Source organism: Neolamprologus multifasciatus, chromosome 22, assembly GCF_963576455.1.
Source record: "Neolamprologus multifasciatus chromosome 22, fNeoMul1.2, whole genome shotgun sequence".
In the NCBI taxonomy this organism is placed as follows: Eukaryota; Metazoa; Chordata; class Actinopteri; order Cichliformes; family Cichlidae; genus Neolamprologus; species Neolamprologus multifasciatus.
This window is the reverse complement of record NC_140459.1, coordinates 3,977,350-4,001,049: the sequence shown is the minus strand read 5'-3', so window position 1 is coordinate 4,001,049 and position 23,700 is coordinate 3,977,350. Positions and strand designations below refer to the sequence as shown.

Here is a 23,700-nt window from a genome sequence, read left to right as displayed (position 1 = left end):
CAGATGGATTTATGGATTTATACCCAACTGATCACAGATTTCTGACAGCACTAAAAGCTAAATCACATTTCAGTTTTATAACATTGAGAAATCCGTTTTGGTAATTGTGATTTCACTTGATTAACCTATTATTTAATTTAATGTATGATATAAATAAATCCCACACTATCATCGGTAAATTTTGAGTAAATCTTTGATTAAATTAGAAGAAAAACGTTTTTGCTAAAAAATTAGAAAAGCAAAAACCATTTGAAAAGATGTTTTTCCAGATTTTCTGCAACATGAAGTAACAAGATGTCGTTATTCGTGATATCAGATTTTCATTTCATGAGTCTGATTGTAAAATAAAAAATAAATACAGTAACATAAAATTGACACTGGCAACATCATTGCAATGCCTGCAGAAATTCTGGGGGAAATAATGATAATATTAAAGCTGTGTGTGTTTGCTTTCCTTTTTGGCAAACGAATCAAATGCAAAACAATTGTAAATGGATGTTTTGAGGGAGCCGCAGTTATTTATGTTATTATTATTCCCATGATATTGGCATTTCCTTCCTAAAATTCCCAGTTGCGACAACATGGTTTTGCTATTGTGTTCCTGTGGAGCTCCTTCCAGGAACTATTCTGAAGAGTGGCGTTTAATTCTAATTATGCCATCACAGATTACACATTTGCTCTGTGGTTCTGTTGTACAGCGACCTCTCAGACTGAGTAAAGACCGCACAAAAAAACGATGCTCTTAATTAAACTCGTTCGCAGCGTCACGTGACCTTTAAAGTTGGGCCGCTGAGGAAGGGGGCGTGGCCCGGGAGGACAGCGCGTATAAATGGCGTGACTCGAAACTTCTTTCCCGCTCTCGCTTCTTCTCTGGAGGACGTCCGTATCCCAGTGTGCTCTCAGGTAAGGGTTTGGGTTCCCACATGTTTGCCTTTGTTTAGTGGTTGAGCTCTGACGGTTTTACCTGCTGCTCAGAGTAACAGGTGAACGAAACACACAGAAAGTTCCTGTAAATTTTTGTTTTGAGTTTTTTGAAACGTTAATCTTTTAATTCTTGAATGTGCATCTTTCTTTTCTTCTTGTATAAGTGAATTAAAGGCTGAACTGTCTCCTCCCTCTCAGTGAGGTGTAGACCACATCAGGCACAATGGTGAAGATTGGAGTCAATGGGTAAGTTTCTACACCTGTCGTTGTGCAGGTTTCCTTCTCATTGGCTTAATTAACAATCACTACCCCATGTGTTGCAAAGAAGTGTTTGGTTTGATGCTAGTAAAACTTGGATAGGTGCAACTAAGTGTTGCATTTTATCTGTATATCTTTTAACAAAGCTGAAAGTAGATAATCAAGCAGGCATTTCAGCTGAACCCAGATAAGATTCCTGACTTTCTTTGGATGTTTGATTTGTGTCCAGGTATTTTAACTTCATCCCCTGTTGTCTGAATACTGTAAAGTACGTTTATAAAACTTAGATCAGTGGACTTTAATCTAATTGTAGGGCCTTTGAATTAGTTTTCCTCTAGTGACATATTGTCCTCTAATGGTTTTACTTATTGACTCATGAAGTAAAGATTTAATCAACTAACAAAAGCAGTTCAAACTTTGAAACACCTTGTTGGAAATGTGCTAAACAAATGCCTTATGGAGGCCAAAATACAAATTGATTGCAAATGTTTGAAAGCTGAAATGGCAATTTCTTGTCAAGATGGTAAAAGGGCAACTTGTTAAATGAACATAAATTAAACAAGGCTTGAAATCTAGAAATGTCAGACACTTAAAGGTGTCTAAATATTTAGCTGCCTCACAGAGGACCGCTGGAGTGCTGCCGGAGCATCATCTGAACCCTAAAAGCAGGACAGGACTGTGGTCTGGACCTGTCTATTCTCTGGTTATTTATAGTCTGGTGTCACAGTTGGCGTCCGCTCTTCAACAACGCCCTTCTGCCAGTATCGCTGCTCTCTTCAGCTGTCACATTCCTCTTCATTCTCCCCTCATCTAATTTTAACTCCTTAACCTTTCCACTGGAGATCAGAGATCGGCCGACTCTGTGTGGACGCCGCTCGGACTCGGAGATCACAGCTGAAACATTTTCTCTTCCTCTTGTGAAGCAGCAGCAGCAGCTGCTGCAGAGCCGCAGGGAGATTTGGCTCGTGGATTTTGGACGCGTACCTCACAAACAATGAGGCTCAGAAACAGACGATGGGCTCCAGTCCATTTTGGCCTTCTGGCTGCTCAGCAGCTTTCCAAAACAAAGGAAATCTGCATGCCTGTGGCTCTTCCCCCTCCTGTCAAAACTTTGTCAATGATGGCAGCGCCTGACAACAAGTTTGAGAGGATAACTTGAGGGTTTCTGCACCTGACAGTTAAAATGATTCACTGATGAGACGGTAGTGAAGCTGCTTGTGTTTAAAGCTGCTGGAATTGGCAAATTTTATAAGTCAAAATCAAACCATACTAGGCGAACACTTTAGTCTCATTTATGCTAGTGTTTTGTTCTTGACCCCTTACTAACTTTAAGGATATGTACACTGCTGACTTTGCCACAAACTAGACTGTGCAAGCAGCCTCCCACCTGAAGTTAAACTTTTACTGTGCTAGTGATTTCTAATATCAGTTTAGTAAGAACTTTAAAGTGATTACTGAATATAAACTCTAAATGTCATGAGGTGACTGGTTTTAAGAGGTCACAGTTGATGAACATGGACTTTATCTGACATGAGCAGGTTCCTACAGATATGAATTTTCAAATTGCTCCCTTAAGACTTTCCTTGTTCTGCTATTGTCCAGATTTCCTCTTACTCAACCCATAAAGTTCTCTGGCAGTTTCCAAGGCGTCTCTGCTTCCTGATACATCAAAGCTGATAAAGTCCTTTTGTGTGCGGGCTGTATATTTGTCTCCTGCTACAGGATACAGTTGCAAACAATGTACAAACTATGTAATGTGAACTGAAGGCATGCAGTGTTGCATGACACAACTCTGGTGCTCAATAGTTCATGCCACAACTCTGTCTTCAGCTTGATCTAAAGCCGAAGCTAGTGGTGGCCTCAACCCTGACTTTACTATCGGCTTCCCTCTGACACAGTAGTTGGTCTGCTGGTCCATAATGGGAACGTTTAACTTCTGCAGGCTTTTAGCGACTTCTTTAGGAGAGTTGATGTTGCTTCCAGATCAGTTTACATGATGAAGAAACTTCTTTCACCACGTCTTTAGAAATCTTGACTTGAGCAGCCTTGTTTGCTCTGATAGAAGCTGAAATACAATAGAGCCTAAATGCAGTATTATTGAAAGGCCATGAATACAATCAAATTCCAACTATATGGCAACTGTAACTAAACACTGGTTCAGTCACAAGGCAAAGTCGGCTTTCGGTTCACCCACATATGAAATCCCACTCAAATTAAGTTTGTTCAGAACTTAAACTTGATGTGGATGGGAGGGAAATTGTGCCTTTTGCCATCTTGGACAAAATTATGATTTTTGTATCCAAATCTACTTGGAGGCAGCAATTCACAAGAATGACCTAATCTGTTTGGGTAACCCACAAGCAACTGTACTCAAACACCTCCAGACACTCAATTCTGAAGCACTAACTCAACTTGTCACAAAACATGAAAAAGTTGGAGACAAATGTTTGGGTGATTTAAAAACTTTGCTTTTACTTTGCCCCAGCAGAAGTTCTACAGCTGTTTCTGGGTTTGCACAAGTTTACTTTGAAGCATATCTTGGTTTCTCTTGGAAACTTACTTCACGACCCTCTTTATCTCCATTACTATAACGTGCTCTGAACTTTAAACCCTCCATGCTTCCTTAGTTCCACACTCTTCAATCTGCCTCACTGACAATGCCCATATTAGGCCTAAACAGGCTATCAGCTGCTGGTGCCAGCCATTGTTCTCTTCAGTCAAGGTTGGCAGGCCTTGCACAGCAAAGCCGTCCTCTGCAGTGACTCAGATTCAACCTGCTGGTCAGACAGGAAATGTATAAAGTGGACAGAGTTGCAATTTAAAAACTTGGGCCTGCAGACTTTACAAGGGTCTTCCGTTTGAATTCAACGAAATATTTCATCCTTTTACTGTCTCACAACAACCCAGTCGTTCTTGCTCACTTTCCTATCTGTACTGATTCTTTAGTCTGACCTGCATTTCAGATTTGGACGTATTGGTCGTTTGGTGACCCGTGCTGCTGTTGCAGGCGGTAAAGTTGAGGTTGTAGCCATCAATGATCCCTTCATTGACCTGGAATACATGGTGAGAGGACAAGTTTCTTCTGCTCTATAAATTGATGGTCCAAACAAGCCTGTTTGCTTTTCCTACATTACTAAACAGAATCAAAGTCCTTAAATGAAACATTTTAAGCAAAGACTGCGTCAAGGACACCAGGAAGTTTTAGAGACCTCATGTTGACTTCTCTTAAACGGCAGGTTTTTAATGGTCTCCTCTTAATGCAGGCCTACATGTTCAAGTACGACTCCACTCACGGCACTTGGAAGCACGGAGAGGTGAAGACTGAGGGTGGCAAGCTGGTCATCAGTAACATGCACATCACGGTCTTCCAAGAGTGCGTAACTGTCACACGTGCACTTTATCCAGCAAGTTTGCCTCAGATTGAATAACTAACTTCTCTGAACTGCACAGGAGGGACCCCGCCAACATCAAGTGGGGTGATGCTGGTGTGGACTATGTTGTAGAGTCCACTGGTGTCTTTACCACCATCGAGAAGGCTTCTGTAAGTTGGCTGCTGTTGTGCTTTCTCACCTGACTAAAGTGCCGTTTCACCCTGAAGATGACTGGCTTGTTTCACATGTTGGAGTCACAATAGTAACAAACTTGGTTGAAGGAACAGTTTTCATCATCCTGACCTGTTTCTCTAAATTAATGCAATCGTTTTGGACTCTAGTTTGCATAATCTTAGCGCTTCCTGAAGCATCAATGATTGTACAATCAGTCTTAATATCTATTTTGATTTGTTAGGCTCATCTGAAGGGTGGAGCTAAGAGGGTGGTGATCTCTGCTCCCAGTGCTGATGCACCGATGTTTGTAATGGGTGTCAACCACGAAAAATACAACAACTCATTGACAGTTGTCAGGTGAGTGTTGGTGCTGATGGTGCTTACAGATGCCTTGTCTATAACAGCTGTTTGAACAGCTGGATGCAGATGTCTAGATGGCTTCTTAATTTGTTTGGTGTAGCATCTCTGCACTTAAGTTGACATGTGCTTTCTCCATAGCAATGCTTCCTGCACCACCAACTGCCTGGCTCCCCTCGCCAAGGTCGTAAACGACAACTTTGGCATCGTGGAAGGTCTCATGGTAAACAGCTGATACTGCTTCTCTTGAGTGAATCTTATAACCAGAAGATTTTAGGAACTTTAAGAGCAGTCGACCAACAAACTGTACAATGCATTCAGCAACAACTTCATTTAGTTACATGTTGCTAGTACTCACATACGTATACATTGTATATTGTCTTTTGCACCTTTGTGGTCCAGCTACCCAATTTCGCTGTGCAAAAACTGCACAATGACAATAAAAAGCTCAGTCTCCTCAGTTTAACATTCTGTGGAGGGTCATTCTTTGTTGCAGACTCGCCAAATTTTAGTCACTGATGCTGGAGACTGATGGACCTTCACAAACATCACATGATCAGAAAGCTTGGATACTGAGTGTTAGGGCTGCACGATTAATCGTTAGAAAATCGCGATCTCATTTCCAAATGACAACTATTTTATTTTTTTAAAAAAAGGAAAAAAAGACGACGATTGTGCTGCATTTTGATCCGGGACATAATCTGCATAAAAACAAGCGCTCACGCTTCCTGCTCAACAAATGACGAGGGCGGAGCCTTATACCACGTGATACAGAAGCTGGCTGCTAAAATTGGCAGGAAAAAACAACAGAGCACGTCAGGGATGACGAGAAAGTGACAGGAGAAAATCCGTCCCGGTCAACCACCCAAACATCAATAACGGGAACCTTATACAGCGCTTCCCTATACACGTCGAACTTCTGCAGGCACAAAGAAATTACGGAGGCTGTTACTTATCACCTGACCAAAGATATGGCTCCATCAACACTGTGCAAAACGAGGGATTTAGGAAAATGATCAACACCCTAGACAAACGCTACACAGTGCCGTCCCGCAACTATCTTTCTATTGCTGCACTACCTGCTCTATACACGCAGCGTCGAGCAACGGTGGAGACGGAATTTCAAGCAGTACAACATTTTGCAGCAACGACAAAACGTGAGAAATTTGTTGTTTATTGTTTTTGTTCAGTTTCAACTGTTACAAAGTTGATGTGCAATAAATATTTATACTGGAAAAGAAAATCGTGAGAGAATCGTGATCTCAATTCTAAGCCAAAAAAATCGTGATTCTCATTTTATGCAAAATCGTGCAGCCCTACTGAGTGTATATCAGGGTCCTGCTTTCCAGTAGTTCTCTTGTCACAAAGTGTTTCTCTTGCATCAAGTAAATGTCGTCCCTCTACAACATCAAAGCTACTTGCCTCTTAAGAAATTCTGTTGAACTTGTCCGACAGCAGCTCAGATTAGCTCACGTTGTTGGGACGAGCTGATTCTGCCTCTGAATAACCTTTACCTGCTCTTTCAGAGCACCGTCCACGCCGTCACTGCCACACAGAAGACTGTTGACGGGCCCTCTGGTAAAATGTGGAGAGATGGCCGCGGTGCCTCCCAGAACATCATCCCTGCCTCCACTGGAGCCGCCAAGGCTGTCGGCAAGGTCATCCCTGAGCTGAACGGGTACTTTTCCTCTAATTCTCCCTTTTAAAATGGCACATGTGTCTTCAGGAAAAGGATCAGGACGCTGTAATGACTAAAATTATCAGCAAAATGTCCTGAGCTCTGAATGTTTGTTACAGTAAACTGACAGGTATGGCTTTCCGTGTGCCCACTCCCAACGTGTCCGTCGTTGACCTCACTGTCCGACTGGAGAAGCCTGTAAGCGTCTCATAACTGACATGAAGCTGATTCATGTTCCCTTATCTAGAGTTTACTTTGTCTAATCTGAGGATTATAATTTCTCATCTCAGGCAAAGTATGAAGACATAAAGAAAACGATCAAAGCTGCTGCTGAGGGACCCATGAAGGGAATTCTGGGATACACAGAGGACCAGGTACCAAACACCAGGCTACATTATACTCTTAAAAGGGGAGAATGTGACTGTTTCACCTGTGTGGCCACACAGGAGTCACTAGGTGGCAGCATTTGTCTAACTAGCTCTACAGATGTGCTCGAGGACGGCGCACTAACACAACTACACTTGCACTCTTTCTGTTCAGGTTGTGTCCACAGACTTCAACAGTGACCCTCACTCGTCAATCTTTGACGCTGGAGCTGGCATTGCACTCAACGACAACTTTGTCAAGCTGGTTTCATGGTGAGACTCGATGAACATGTCTCTAGTTTGAAACTACATTTATTAAACTCAGTTGACCAAAGCTTGTTTGCTGCATTTAAATGAATTGATGATTACTACAAACGGTTTGTACTACAAATGGAAATCTGAATCTCATGTAGTATGAAATGAGTAAAAATGTAAGACTGGTGTTCCTAGTCACTGAGTTTACACCTAGTGCCCCAAGAAGACAAACTTTAGTGACTTAAACAGCCATTATGCACTAAAGCCTGCAGCTTTCCCATCTTCATTCACGTTTCCACTGTTGAACCTTCTGCTCTCATTTTTGTACCTGCAGGTACGATAACGAGTTTGGCTACAGCAACCGTGTGTGTGACCTGCTTGTGCACATGTTCTCTAAGGAGTGAAATCCTGACTCATCATTCCTTCACCTGGATGTCACAGCATCTGCAGAAAGGACAAACTGAACCTGACCAATGGGGAGAGAAAATGTATTGTCCCGCTTAAAATAGGCTCGTCCCCTTGGTCTGTCAGAAGTGATGTTTGTACAGATTCTTTGCAGTATTGTTACTAATCTTGTGGCTCCTTTGCACTTGAAAATAAAGAACAGAATTCATGAGAAATGTGTCTTTTCTTTTCCAAAAGGAAAAACAAAGCAGGGAGAAACTTTGCTGCTTATGCAAACTTCGTGTATATCTGAAGCCTTAGTTCAGATCATGTTTACGTTCGGTGTAAGAGCTTTCAGCATTAACCCTGGTATAAATAAAATTTTATTTATATAGCACCTTTCAAGATAAAATCACAAAGTGCTTTACAGAGGCAGAAAACAGACATTAAAATCTAAAACAAAAGCGAGTTTAAACAGGTTTTTAACTGCTTTTTAAAAGACATGACTGAGTCCACAGATCTCAAACTCAAAGGGAGCGACTTCCAGAGTCTGGGAGCCGCTGATACAAACGCTCTGTCACTTTTTGTTTTTAACCTTGTATGTGGGACAGCCAGCAACCCCTGGTCACAAGACCTCAGGGACCTGCTGGGGTGATAAGGAAGAAGAAGATCACTTAAGTTGGAGCTACACTGTGCAGGGCCCTATAGGTCATGATTATGATCTTAAATTGGACCCTATAAGGCATTTAAAGCACATTGTGATATGCAGTTTAAATTGTATATGTTTAGAATGGACAGGTCTAATGCTGCACCTGGCTGTCATACAAATCCAGCCCTTTGACATCTAGTCTGTAAAAGTCACTTTTGTGACTATGGAAACACCTGACGTGTAATGAGTCTAGTTTGACAAACACTGGTGTAACTGAATGTAACTGAATGTGAGCTGGCTCTATAATGTGTTTTTCTCAATGTTACAGTGTTATTTATGCAAAACCACCATGTTATAGTGGTTTTGCATAAAGTTGAAATGCATTTGTAGTCTGACTGCTGGAAGGTCGTTAATGCATCTGGAGTTGGTCTGTCCAGTTTCTATGAAAGTGTCATCTCTGTAAACTAACAAGTGCACAGATTTGCTAATTGAGCTCTAAACTTCGGTTGTTGGCATTTATACCAAAATGCTTTCATTTCACGTTTAAGTAGATGCTCCTTTAGTCCGGTTATTACTGTAGTTGAAACGTCTTGGTGCCCTGCTTTCAGAATAAATACGGTAGCTGCAGCCGCAGTCACTCGCTTGTTTATTCCTGGTCTGTGTCGCACCGCTGATTCACTGACTTCACCTGATTACCTGGAGCCACAGTCGGCGTTTACACCTCGGACTGTAGGTACGTTCATAAATGTTCATAAAGGTAAAGTAATATTTATTTAGCGTGATGGTTTTTTCCCTCCAGTGCTTGAATTAAGAGAAATCATGTTTTGGTTGTGCGCATCGCGGCTCTGATCTCGCTTTAGAAATTAGTCCTGCCTAAAAGTTTACCGTAATTCTGCTGCACGGTGCAGTGGTGTGTCTGCTTTTACCAGTTTTATGCTCCATTGTGCGCGCACAGCTTTACTGCAGTGCTCGTTTTGGATTTGATCATTTTGCTGCCATTTTGGGCCCTTAAAGCATCATTTTAAAACGCATCCTCTGACTTTCAGCGCTCAGCTCCTCCGCATAAAGAGGATCATCGGGTGTAATCGAGAAGAGGCTGCTGGGCCAAGTTCCACTTTGGGATCATAAATATATTAAATTATCTCTCCGGGTGAATCTATAAAAGTCTGGGTTCATGCCGGATTTCGAGCACTTCAGATTTTCCTACTCTAGTATGAATCCGGTCCTGGAGGAGAGCGGTTTCCTGGCCCCGCAGCAGCAACCTCCCCAAATGCCGAGCCAAACAGATTCCGCCATCCCAGACCCGGGCTACTTCCTGGGGGACCACGGCAGGTTCGGGCTTGATGGGTTGTCCGGGCTGGACCTGGGCGCTCTGCCACCGTCGGGCCTCGCCTACCTGCACCTGAGCAGCCCCTTGCACCGCGTCCCCCCGGCGGCCACGGCTCTGCGCAACGACCTGGGCTCCAACATCAGCGTGCTGAAGACCCTGAACCTGCGCTTCCGCTGCTTTCTGGCCAAAGTGCACGAGCTGGAGCGCAGGAACAAGGTGCTGGAGAAGCAGCTGCAGCAGGCTTTGGAGGGCAACAGCGGGGGCGATGGACACCAGAAGCCCCTCACTAAAGACATAGGAGTCCAGACCGGATTCATCGGGCCGATCCCTGCAAGGCCGGGTTACATCCCGCTGCTCAACGCCAACAACTCTGCCTACCTGCCCGGAGGCCTCCTCTCCCCCACCTTGAACCCCCCTCCTCTGTTTGACAACAAATACCTGAGCACGGATTCAAACTCCAACCTCACCACCTCCGGCTTCTCCATCAGCCCGGCTCTGAGTCCCATGGACCCGACCAAAACCATCACCAACATCAACGAGAAGTACTCCACCCACACCGGGACAAACACCTCCAACGCTCCCCCACCTCCCCCTCCTCCGCCACCTCGCTTCCTCCCCGGGACGATCTGGTCTTTCAACCACACCCGCCGCTTTGGCACCGGGAGGGAGTCGTGCGTCACGGGGCCCGGGGTCTCCTGGACGCACCCGGACGGCGTTGGAGTCCAGATCGACACCATCACGCCGGAGATCAGGGCTCTGTACAACGTGCTGGCCAAAGTGAAGAGAGAACGGGATGAATATAAAAGGAGGTAAGGGGCGCTGGGTGATAAGATGCTTTACCTGTGATGTGGAGTTTTCACCATGGTGTGTGTGTGTGCACAGGTGGCTGATTACAGGTGGTTTGTGACATCATGGGTCTGATTTTTGTCTTGGAGAGAAAGGATTCGGCTGCTTAGACATTCACAGATTATCTGAATGATCACTGAGCATATTGTCAGGTTCCAAACAGCCCAGTTGGGTCAGCAACTGCCAATCAACCAATCAGCTTCTCTGTTATACTTGTCTAATAGACCTGGGCCATGGGGTCAGTGGCTCTGTTGAACTCTTAGTTAAATAATAGCTGTAATTAACAAAATAATAAAAAAAATAAAACTGTTGTGTGTTATAAAACAATAGCTCATTTTTAAATGTATTTTTAATCTTAATAAAATTTAAGAAAAATAACAATTTGCTTTAAATTTCCAATTGCAGCAACAGATTTATATAAAATAATAACACAATTTGGTCACACAAAAGAAGCAGTGATTAAGGTAATAGAAATTATTCATGCAGCACCTTTGAAGCTGAGTTTACAAAGTACTTTGTCAAACCATCAAAAGTGATCCCAGAAATAGCAGCGTAATAAGGAAAGTTGCAGTTTGCTTCAAAACCTCAAACCTTTGGCTCCATGTCAAGTTTCAGGTTCAGTAGGTCTACACCCGAGAGCTACAGTGAAAGAATAAACTTACAGTGAAGCGTTAAAATAACAAGAAAATAGGAATGCAAAATGCAAAATACACATTTTCCTTAACAAATAAAAGATATCAAACATTGCAATAACATCAGGCAGTTAGTAAAACAACAAAAAGCCCAGAAGACACAATATGAACAAAGAAGTAGTTTATAAAAATATGTTTTCAGATGTGATTTAAATCAACTTTTTTCTTTTTCATGTTGCTGTGGTTCATGTGTCTTTCTTCACTGATATTCAGCATTCAGTAAAAGGTAACTCAGTTTCTACAACCACAGTTTCTAAACAATGACACTGTGTAAAATGTAAATAAAAACAGTGATTTGCAGATATCAAAAACACGCATGAAGGGAGAAAAATATCAAGAAAAATATTAGATCATTTTGAATTTGATGGCAGCACAACGTCTCAAACACGTTCAGAGAGGGTTTGGTGACCAGCTGCTGGACGCTTTGGAGAGGAATGCTGTCCTGTTCTTGTCACAGGATTCCAGCTGCTCAACAGTCCTGGGTCGTCTTTATCCTATTTTCCATTTTATGATGCTCCAAATGTTTTCATTGGTGAAGGACTTTTTTACCGCAGAGCCATGCTGTTGTATTTGATGCAGATTTAGTATTGTCTTCCTGAAATATCCAAGAGCTTCCCTAGGGAAAAGTGAATAGGGATACATGTTGCTCTAAAACCTGTATATACCTTTCAGCATCGTTGGTGCCTTTCCAAAGGGGCGAGCTGCCAGTGCCTTATCGGCACTAATGCACCCCCATACTGTCAGAGATGCAGACAAAGATTGCTGGTAACAGACTGGATGGTCTCTCTTGTCTTTAGTTTGCAGACACAGCATCCATGCTTTCCAAATAGAATTCCACATTTGGATTGTTTTGCTTTACCTCAAATGTTAAATGAGCTTCGACCCAAAGAAGGCAGCAGTGTCTCTGTACATGACAGATTTAACCCAGATTGAACTGTGCTCACAGGTAATGATTTCTGAGTGTACCTGAGCCCCTGCTGTGTATGCATCACAGAATTAATGTCTGCTTTTAACACAGTGCCACTCAATGACCCAAAGATCCAGCATCCAGGTATTTTAAGCCTCGCCCATTGTGCACGGAGATTTCCAAAGTATAGGAAAAAGTATAAGATAACATACAGTTTATTGAAAGTTGAGACATTCCTGATAGTTTTTGTCTGTTTAGCTGAGGGTAAAAAAAGAGAGAAGGATGTAGTAAAAGATGAAAGCATCACTCTGAGTGTTTCAGGGTCGTCTGACTCCTTTTCTCAGAACCATATCGACCTGAAACCACAAAATATTGATGACGGGCCGCAGAGACGCTGCCCTCTGATACCAAGAAAACACCAATGCTGCTCATCTTTAATCCAAAGTAAATAAGACATCATTTGAAGGCCTTTTGTTAGGAGGAGCAGAAACTTATCATCGATGTAAAACTGATTACGTTTCTACGACTAAACAAAGTAAGTATTGGTTTCCAAATACAGATAAAAGCTGATATCTTAGATGAAGAATAGTGAAAGTGTACAGCTGAGTAAGAAAATGGCCGATGCTTTCACCAAGCTGGCTCCTGTTCGTCTCTGTAGTGATTGATTGGTCAGAAAAACATGAAACCTGATAGTTATTATATTTAAGTGCAGTCATAAGTCACCTTGCGAGGAGGATGGGCGCTGCCATTAATGTGTCTGACTGTACGGGGTCAGCGAGGGCGATGCTGCTGATCAGTGAGCAGGGCGGCTTTACAGGATATTTTTAGTCGATCGCTTTTTAAAAGAGCTGCAAAACTCAGCAGAGACACTGTTTGAGTCATAAAATCTGAAAGTGCTTTGCCTTCATTTGGCAGCTGTTTATTTCTCTGGATTAATCAGTGAACTCTGGCGCCAGTCGCTGCTTCATTTTGAGGACTACTTGAATTTTTTATGAGCTTTATTACAATTTACATGTAATTTTATGACATCTTATTTTTCCCTGGGGAAATATGCAGTTGGTGCAGAGCAGGGTGCTTCACATAATTACACAATCCTACCCGGGGTTTTGCTAATCTTCTGCAGTAGATTTGTTGTACAGCTCGCAGAAAAAACCGTTTCACTGCTGAGCTGTTCCCCTCTTAAAGATATTGAAACACTATTTTGCACCGCTGCTTTATGCTGAAAAAGCACTGACCTCACTGCTTTGTGCATCAGCCTGCTGAGGCAGGAGGCCTCGGCATGACAGACCTTCAGTCACATCGATTTCACTCAACAGCAGTGACTCCCTGACCTGTGATGTTCAGATGCTGCTGAGCTTTTAGTTTTAGCACTGCTCTAAATTACATTAAATTCTTGTCTTTTAAGACCTCTGAGAGTGACGTGCAGATAGAAATGATTTAAAGATTTGTGGGCACCAGTTTGAATCATTTTAACATGTTTTCAGTCATTTTGTCATGACAGGATAGATGATTACTGCGGTGTCCTTAAAGCATTCGCTACTCTGGCTGACTCAAACGTTTAATGAAGTAAATGAAAGAGAAACTCAGAAAGCAGCAGGTTCATCAACAAAAATCTGACATTAATGGTTTATAGACATATTAAACACGACGTGCTTGGTTTGGGTGGTATTAATGTGGGGCTGCCACTCCTGAGATACTTGAAAAGACACTTTGTTGCCACATTTAAGTGCAGTGGAACTTAAATGCAACATTTTTCAGTGTGCTGGGTTAACGTTGCAAATAATTTAACCCAAACCACGGTTAGGTGTTTAAATTTAGCGAGTAGATTTTGGTGTTTAGAACTAAAAACCTTATTGTCAAAGATGTAACCTAACCTGGTAGCTTTTGGTGCCTACGCCTGACATAATCGAGTAGTTCTAGTGCTTAAATTGAACTGAGTAGCTTTTGGTACCGGAGCCTCGCCATCAGTGTTGGTCAAGTTACTTGAAAAAAGTAATCAGTAACTAATTACTGATTGCTTCCCCAAAAAAGTAATCCCGTTACTTTACTGATTACTTATTTTCAAAAGTAATTAATTACTTAGTTACTTTTTAAAAACACGATTTACAACCTGAATAGGTGATAAAGTGATAGATCTTTCAGCCCAATTCTACTTTTTCTGCATAATCATCATACAAAATGTAATCAAATGGAAAAGTCTCTTTTTAAAACTTGTTTTATTAGTTTTAATATTTTAACTTTATGCATCAAGCAAAAATTTAATTATCTGCAACATTCTCTGACTGGAAGAAATTAGTTTAATATTTAAAACTATTTTCTGCACATTCCAGCACATAAAATATTTTTTTGTGTGTTTACACTCAGTCTTTCAAATAGATGTAAAACACAGCAGAAAATAAATAAAGTCAAAGACTAGCGGTCCTGTTGCTCTATTTTCACCTGTAAAGCAGGAGTGGGGTAGGCGGAGGTTTACCCTGGTGCAGGTGTGCAGCGGTCAGTGGAAGAATCCGTGAGTTTCTCTGTGAGTTTCCCATTACGTCGTAGCTACTCGGTGCTTGTTTGGAAGTTTAGGGGTTTTTTTCGCTGTAAAAAGAAGTTTTCTTCCCACGCACAACGGACACTAATGTTTTTGTCACTTTTTATGGAATCAAACTCAAAGTAAGGTCAGTACTTCCACGCTTTAAACGCTGCACGCTCATACTCTCTCCGCACTCGATATATGATCCATTGTTGATCTGCACACAGCTGTTGTCACACTTGCTTACGTCACTGTCATGAGACATTCTCGCAAAAAAAAAAAAAATATCACGGTTTTAGTAACGCAGTAACGCAGCGTTCCTACGGGAAAGTAACGGTAATCTAATTACCGTTTTTGCAATAGTAATCCCTTACTTTACTCGTTACTTGAAAACAGTAATCAGATTACACGCGTTACCGCCCATCTCTGCTCGCCAGTAAGGAAAAGCAAAAGTAAATCAATCAAAGAGAAACAAAACCCCAAACCCTTCCATCCTCCTAATCAGGACTTTTATGTGTGCAGGGAGCTAACGAAGGTTTTTATATATTATTTTACAAATTTTCTTTGCAAGTTTAATTATCTACATGGAGAGCCCTTTAAAAGCCTGAATCGATGCAGCTCTGACGGACAAATGTGAAAGTCTTTCTTTTATTTATTTCCTTGCTGGCAAAACTGTGTCACAGTTACATGGGTTGAGCATAAAAACAAAAAGCAGGCTGCAAAATTACAAATACACAACAACATTCTTCCTGAGCTGACTGATTTTCTTTCCAGTGAGGATGAAGGTCTTCAGTTTTCCTTTCATGTGACACGTTCAGCTTCATGTGTGTCTGCAGGGACACGCTGTCTGGGGACAAGTTGAACATGAGCTGTTGTTTTTCTCTATCATGAGTCATCCCCTCCTTTCTTTCTTTCCTCCTCCTCCTCCTCCTCCTCCTCCTCCTCCTCCCTGCCGGGTCTTGTTTTGGTACCTGCAATGCAGCACAGGCCTGTGACCGCCAGCAGTGATGTCACCCCATCTGACACCTCCCTCTCTTCCTTCTCTCCATTTTATCTTTTTACCCTCTGCTTCCCTCTCAGCATCTGGCATCTTATTACATTTCTAAATGCTCTCACTCTGCCCGCTCTTCCTCTTCGAGTCTCTCTGTCCTCGCTGACTCCTCATCCCTCTCTGCACTCCCCACCCCACGCTTCTGCAGCGTCAGAGAGGCGCTGACATCAACACCTTCGTCATCATCTACCAATCCCTATATCTTGCCTTCGTTTTCATGGCATAGATTCAACAAGGTGCTTGAAATATCCCTCAGCAGTTTATAAACCGTAGTGGTAAATTCCCAGTGGGTCAGCCGTTTCTAAAAGACCAGACCAACTGGCACCGACAGCGATGCCACGTTCCAAGTCACTTAAATCACCTTTCCTCCTTATACTGCTTTTTGCTTTGAAATTTAGGGCATCGTCTTGATAGTGTCTGCATGCCCAAATGCATTGGCTGATTAGAGCTGAGCTAAAGAGGGTGCTGGTGAGTTTATAACTGTATGTGAGGCGCAAACGTCCCATTTTTTTCAGGAAAAGTTGCTCATTTAAATGTGTACTAGGTGGGTTTTTTTTAGGTTTTTGTGGACCTGTTGTAGGTGTTGTCACACTTTATAAGGAGATCCACTGTGTGATGATGAGATGGTAAAAAGAGGTCAGGAGAGGTCGAGCAGTTTGCTTTTCCACAGGCTGTCAGTTTAGCATAGTTTTGTTTTTAGTTTTTAGTTTTTAGATGTCGACATGTTTAAGGTGGTCAAAGTAAATCTGATGTTTATCACTTTTGATGAGGATGTTTTTGTGAATTTTTTTATCACAAGCTTCTCATTTTTCTCTTTGTCTCTTTGAAATTGAAACAGTTTTAAAATCACTTTGTTGGTGAGCTTGATTTTGCTCCAGGTGCCGTTCACCGTGATTAATATTTAGCAGCTTTGCTGTGTGATGCTGCAGCCATGGTGATTTTACTTTTTGGCTCCTGCATCTATAAATAAACGACAGAGCTGCAGTTTACTGAGGTGTTTTCTGCCCGTGTGTCACTGATGCTCCCTCTAAGGACAGAACAACAACCTCTGCAGATGTAACTTCAGTGTGAGGATGGTGAAACTCACATTCACAGTATTGCCCAGCTCTGATGAAGGTCGGCAGCTAAAACCTCATTGGAGATAAAGATCACAGTCTCACTTAAAGGAAATCAGTATGAAATGGTTCTGAGCCTTTCAGTCGATATTGGCTCGCTCTGAGAACAAGTCGGTTTCGGGTGGTTTGATCAAACGAGCTGCGTCGTTACTGCAGAGGGCTTTTCAAATCCTTTGACGTCACATCTGAGTGCAGCGCAGCGGCCTGGGCTCATTCTTAAAAAGCTCAACAACAACGTCTGCATCACCCAGCAGTTAGGACGTCAGCACAGGTACACCGGCTGCTGTGTCTTTAAACACAAACGCACCGACCACCAGCAGCCTCACTGCAGAGCCGCGTGTTAGGACTGGCAAACAGACGAGAGCGAGGACAGCGGCTCGCTCTCTCTGGTTTTCATATCTGAGCATCTGTCACGCTGACTCGTGTCGTTGCAGCTGAAACACACCAGCTGCTTCATAGTTAAGAAGCAGTAAACTCTCGACCGTCTCACACTTCTGTTTAATCAGTTTTCTGTTTGACGTTTATTCAGCTGTGTGAAAATCCCGGGGAACCCACCCGATGGATTAATAAAGTTTTATTTAATCTAATAACTTTAATCTCAGCCAAGCCGTTTTACTCCGGAACAAATAAAACACCGAAAAAAGGCAAACAATTACATTTTTAAGTTATCCGAGTGACTTATATCATGATTAACCTGAGTAGTGAAAGAGCGGGGGTCTGAAAACGATGAAGCCGGGAGTCCGCTGCTCTCGCCGGCTGGAGTGACCACTGACTGACCCCCCCCCCCCCGGCTTGCTATCGAGCTGGTGGGTAACAGACGTCACCGAAAACGTCGCCACACTTTTGCAAATATGCGATGTTTTGATTAACCAAGCAGTGGGAATAGGTTAATTGGATAATCCAAAGTGTCACTAGGTGTGAATGTGCGAATGAATGTGAGTGTGAATGGTTGTCTGTCCCTGTGTGTTGGCCCTGCGACAGACTGGCGACCTGTCCAGGGTGGACCCCGCCTCTCGCCCTATGACAGCTGGGATAGGCTCCAGCACCCCCCGCGACCCTGAAAAGGATAAGCGGAAGCGAATGGATGGATGGATGGATGTTTGTAATTTACACAGCTACTTTCTCACCTTAAAATATCTTAAAAGTTTATTTTGTGACCCAGAAAGAATAATAAGAGTAATTTTAAAACTTAGTAGCGGCCGCCATTGTTGGAAACTGAAATTTGGCTGGGCCACGCTATAAATTCCGGGATATGGTGGGCCACGAAGGACACACCCGACCCATACTTCAAATTCGGGGAAATGAAGGACGCATTTATCGGCTGCATTTGAAGGAGTCGACAAATTGGGACAGCCTTCGTCACCTGGCTGTGACGTAATCGGCCTTCAAATGCGGCATCAGGAGGATGCAGCCGACGTTTTGGGACACAGCTTTTGTGTTGCACTGATGGTGTCGCTACCCGATCCGTACCGGAAACCCGATCGGTACCCCGCATGCGCGAAAGGTGTCTACTTCCGGTCGTAGCGTTTTACGATAGTTACGGGTCAGAGTATCTGTTAAGATGTTAAGAATAACAAGTATCTCTTAAAATGTTTCCGATAATGAAACATTTAATATAATGTAGACAAAAACAAAAAAATAAAAAGATAGTTACGGATCGGGACTCCCCGATCCTTACTGCGCATGTGCAGGGGTTTTCTTCTTCTTCTGTTCGTTTAATGGCAGTTTACTCCCCAGTGTCCGAGGATACTGCCACCTGCTGACCGAGCGAATGAACCCTATGCGCGAAAGGTGTCTACTTCCGGTCGAAGCGTTTTACGATAGTTACGGGTCAGAGTATCTGTTAAAATGTTAAGAATAATAAGTATCTCTTAAAATGTTTGCAATAATGAAGCATTTCAGTTCAATGTAGACAAAAACGAAAAATAAAAAGATAGTTACGGATCAGGACTCCCCGATCCTTACTGCGCATGTGCAAAGTCGGACCGTACAAATCGGGTCTACCCGATCCGTACCGCGCATGTGAAGATGTTTTCTTCTTCTTCTGTTCGTTTAATGGCAGTGTACTCCCCAGTGTACGAGGATACTGCCACCTGCTGACTGAGCGAAAGAACCCTATTGTAAACTGAATTAGTTTACAATAGTTACAAACGTGTGTTAAATTTGATTTAGTGATAATCGAGTGTGTTTATGCTTGTCTGTGTGGAGAGGATTGATTGGAATAGTGATGATGATGTCCGCTATCACTGTCAATTGTCAGTAAACACTTCATCTGGCTGCTGAATCTTCACGTGAAACATTGCTAAATCAATATTATTAAGTCTGTAATTAGGCGCCATTCTTCTTATTTTACGGCGCTGTTGTTCAATCGGGGAACGCTCTCTGTTAAGGAGAAAAGCATGAATTTGTTTGTATACGGATTATCCATTGTTTAAATATCCCGGGCAGTCAAAAAGGAGGCAGAGCTGTTGAGAAATGCTAGGAGCTAACTGGGCGCTCACCGTATCATTCAAATATATTGAGTGTCGCAATGTTGGCAAAGAGAGGAAGTGACGTAAGATTTGCGCATGCGGGGTACCGATCGGGTTTCCGGTACGGATCGGGTAGTGACAGGTGGGCTGTCTCCCAATTCAGGGTCTGCAGCCTTAAAGTACGCAGCCTCAACGATCCTCAAGGGCCGCGTACTTAAAGACCGCTAAGGCCGGAAGTGCGAGGCTTGTGAAATGGGACGGTCTAGCCTCCGTTGCGCTGCCCAGGTTGCCTAGCAACCATGATACTAACAGCTGGAAACGTTTCATACAGCTTTGTTTGACAGAAATGAAGGAGAAAATCTTTTGTTCATTTGTTTGTTTGTTTCTACATCAGCTTTGATCATTCTCTGTAAGATTAAGCTCAGCTATTGAACGGCGTATATTTTAAAGTAAAGGCTTTAAAACCAAGTTAGTACAAACGTCACTAATGTCACATGACTTTGCCGACATGTGGCCAACAGTAATGTTTTAATGTTCTTCGTTATTAAACATTTGCACATAAATAAGTGACATAATATTCAGTACTTACTTAAAGTTTACTCTTCGGGCGCCCCTCATCCGCCGTTTTTTTCGGCAAAATTATCCACACCCACCGCCGCGCTATGCATTCTGGGATATGTTGGGCCACGAAGTCTACACCGCCACGTCCTTAAAATTCAGGGAAATTAAGGACGCATTTGAGGGCCGCATTTCGGGCAGCCTTCGAATTGGGACAGCCTTCGTCGCGTCGCGGTGACGTAATCGGCCTTAAAATGCGGCCTTTAAAGCTGTAGACCATGAATTGGGATACAGCCGTGGTGTGTTCTCTTGATCAGCTGTTCAGGAAGTCATGTGATGCACATGCGTGTGAACATGTGACTGCAGAGATTTTACCCCAGTTTAAACTTTCATGAGCTAAAACAGATTAGACCACATGTCCTGCTATCGTATATCAGCTTTATCTAATCCACCGATTAAAGAAGCGTTTCTTGTCAGTTATTTTTGAGGTCTTTTAGCTTTTAACCCGTCATGACACGGAGCCACAAGCTTCCTCTGATCTCATGTTACTTTACATATGTGGGGAATGAGTGCAAAGACATCCGATCAATACTATACATTAAGCTTTAGTGTCGTATCAGGAAAGATGGCTGAATATTATTGAATATAATCGGATTTAGTCTGACTTTATTACATGGTGGTGCTAATGAGAGTAAAATGAACCATTTTTCTTTTAATATCATCCTGAGGTCGTATTTATATGAGGCAGGAGAGGCATCGCACCACAACACAGGAACCAGATACGAGCCGGTCGTCCTGCAGCGTGCTCTTCATGCCTTCATGCTCCAAACGCACACTTCTTGGTTTCTCCTTATGTAACACATGCTGAGTAATGACAGCGGTGGAGCTGGGAGGGGCCATGACGCTGCACAGTGGGGGTCTGTGTCAGGTGATCACGAAGGTTTTTGCCTTAAAGCTGCAGACACGAAAACTCATCGCCTGTTTCATTCCACCTGAAAAAATCTCCACGGTAACCTGACAGACTAATTATTGTGACGTCAGCTAACACACACACACACACACACACAAAATCAAACTGTATTTCCCAAAGAAGCCACCAGCTGCAGTTGAAGGTGGTGGAGATGGAGTAAGTTGAGTCAGGAGATGAGAGACTGCGATCAGGGGCAGGCGAACGCCACCAAGGAGCCCATGTAAGAGTGAGCTGTCAGTACTACTCATGAGGACGTTTAGTGGAAATGAGTTTTCTCCAAAGGGTGTCAGAGATCAGGCGAGGAGCTCGAGTAGAGCTGCTCATCATCAGCTGGTGGCTCAGTCTTTGACTGTAGGACACAGCAGACGGAGTTAAACTCTGTAGGAAGTGTTGCTTAAACTAAACAGCTGATGGTGGTAATGCTTTGTGGAGTATGAATGCACTCACCTTCTTTTCTACTTTTATTCCATTTTATTTCGTCACACGTGAACCTGTTTGTCTGCTTCAGAGAGTTTCTCTGCTTCTGTGTGAGACGTCTGATTGTGTTTGCAGATGGGAGGAAGAGTACACCGCCAGAATGGACCTGCAGGAGAAGGTGGCTGAACTCGAGGAGGTAAAATTGACATAAAAACATTAGCTTGTGTTCAGATTAAATGTTTCTCATTTTAAAAGTGTTGTTTGGTTTTACAGACACAGTCAGCTTCTCATCATGAACTCTGATGATAGTCAGCTTTTTGAAGCTGAAGCATCAGCACATCAGTGCAAATTTAGCTCGTGTCGTTTTCATGAAGCTTGGTAAAACTGTTTTTACTTCTCTCTGATCCTTAACCTCCTAAGACCCGAACTCTTCCACAGCATGCATTTTTAATTTCTCTTTGATATTTGGGCTGATTGGGACCAGGGTTTTAATAGTTTTGCAATTTTCATTAGTTTTTATTTTTATTTAGTTTTGACTTCAGATTTTCAATTTTATATCAGTTTTAATTAGTTTTTACCAATTGTTTGCTAGTTTAGTTTAATTTTTATTTTTTTGAAAATCCTTAGTTTCAGTTTAGTTTTGATTAGTTTCAGTTATAGTTTTAGTCGTGTTTGCAATAATTAAGTGTAACAAAATCCCAGTTTCATCATATCAGTCATTCTGCTCATCCTTGGGTATGTTGCTATTCCAGCTACCATACTGCACCCTGGACAGGTCGCCTGTCTGTCGCAGGGCTAACACGCAGAGACAGACAACTCACATTCCCACCTATGGGTTCTTTAAATAAATAAATAAAGGCAGATGAACAACCATTGATACCAGGCAACTATAAAACGTATATCTTGGCCCCAATGAGACTATTAACTCTCGCAGCACCAGGTGTTCGTAATTTTGGTTCAAGTGAATTGATAAACTTTTTGAAGGTAATTGACTCACACAGTTGTGTAGATATCCCCGTCCTGTTGTCTCGGGATGCATCACGCTGCCTTGCCTGGGGTTAGCTTCTGTTTTCTGGGGATGAGGGTTGAGTGTGCTCCCTTACCTTCTCAAGCTAAGCTAGCTTACCTTCTCAAGCTAACCTAGCTTACCTTCTCAAGCTAAGCTAGGTTAGCTTGAGAAGGTAAGCTAGGTTAGCCTTCTTGTGTGAGCTTTTCAAGTGCACTTTAAGGTTTGTGGGATTTTTTCCCTTTAGAAATGTCCCTCATAATTTGTCTGTTTCCACTACAAGACACTTGCTTTATCCAAAACACAGTCATATCCAAAGTAATCCCAAATTGGACTCTGGCGCTTTCTCCCGACTTTTCCTGACATGATTCTGCGCGTGGACGGAGCAGCAACACAGACGACTCGACTAACGTGCTGCCACCTGCTGGCATAATGAGACACAGCAAGAAAAAAATCTGTAAACTAAACTTCATTTTCACCCTTGACTCTTGTATGACACGCACACATCAATGAAAACTAAACACATTTTTGCTATAAATTCAGTTCATTTTAGTTAGTTTTGTGAACACTCATTATAGTTTTAGTTAGTTTTCCTTTTTTTTGTTTTTATTTTTATTTCCGTTAACGAAAATGTTTTTTTACTTCTAGTTTTCGTTATTTCGTTAGTTTTCGTTAACGATAATAACTTTGATTGGGACCTGATGAATGTAAAAACAAAGAATAAGCTGATTTTTTTTTTTTAACTGATTTTTGTTTTTAAGAAAAATCAGATCCACATATGAGGATATTTGTTTAAAATTTCAATAGAACAGCAGCAGTATAATGTCCTCGTAAGTGGATATCAGGCCCCTGTAGAGCAAAATGTAGTATTTTGGACTAAATAACCCAAAATGTGATGTCCACATATGTGGACGGCAGGTCCTAGGAGGTTAAAGTAAGACGTGTGTCCTTCGGTAAACTTTGTCCTCTCAGTTGGGGATCAGACCTAATATTAGTGAGCAGCTCGAGAGCGGAGCCACTATTTCTATTTCTGTTTTGAAAATGCACAGAGCAGAGAAAACAGCTGTTCCAGGGTTTTTACAAATCCTTAAAAAGTTCTTAGATATGTAACCTCAGATGTTTTAAATGTTCTAACACTTCATCAGATATACAGATATTTTTAGTGCTTAGAGCAGGGGTGTCGAACTCCAGGCCTCGAGGGCCGGTGTCCTGCAGGGTTTAGATATCACCGTGGGTCAACACACCTGAATCACATGATTAGGTCATTACCAGGCCTCTGGAGAACTTCGAGACATATTGGTCGTGTCCAAATTCATGGGCTGCATCCTCCTGAGGACCCGGCCTTCGCGGTCTACGTGGGCCGGGTCCTCAGAAGGTCGGGTAGGCCGGAAGTAAACGGCCGTG

General features: G+C 42.6%; 2 protein-coding genes across 6 annotated transcripts in view; both read left to right on the top strand.

The window, feature by feature from the left end:
• Nucleotides 1-815: 815 nt before the first annotated feature.
• LOC146492667 (glyceraldehyde-3-phosphate dehydrogenase-like) lies at nt 816-8,002 on the top strand. Of its 2 annotated transcripts, none has more exons than XM_085148915.1 (12): nt 816-903; nt 1,123-1,170; nt 4,146-4,245; nt 4,446-4,555; nt 4,633-4,723; nt 4,969-5,084; nt 5,226-5,307; nt 6,611-6,762; nt 6,882-6,960; nt 7,053-7,136; nt 7,303-7,400; nt 7,717-8,002. In XM_085148915.1, exons 2-12 carry the CDS (start codon nt 1,148-1,150, stop codon nt 7,784-7,786), a joined length of 1,005 nt encoding a protein of 334 aa, XP_085005041.1. In that variant the 5' UTR covers nt 816-903; nt 1,123-1,147; the 3' UTR covers nt 7,787-8,002. The 2 variants fall into 2 exon arrangements, with proteins under 2 accessions (XP_085005041.1, XP_085005040.1); XM_085148914.1 differs by having other exon boundaries at nt 860-903; nt 1,089-1,170.
• Nucleotides 8,003-9,026: 1,024 nt separating this feature from the next.
• The window catches only part of iffo1a (intermediate filament family orphan 1a), a 28,167-nt gene continuing 13,493 nt past the window's right edge, over nt 9,027-23,700 (top strand). For 3 of the 4 annotated variants that reach the window (XM_085148208.1, XM_085148207.1, XM_085148205.1), the window contains exons 1-3: nt 9,027-9,148; nt 9,462-10,554; nt 21,426-21,486. In XM_085148208.1, coding sequence (XP_085004334.1) covers nt 9,590-10,554; nt 21,426-21,486 — 1,026 coding nt within the window. In that variant the 5' untranslated portion in view covers nt 9,027-9,148; nt 9,462-9,589. The remainder of the gene's footprint in view (nt 9,149-9,461; nt 10,555-21,425; nt 21,487-23,700) is intronic. The other variant, XM_085148206.1, reaches the window with a different exon arrangement.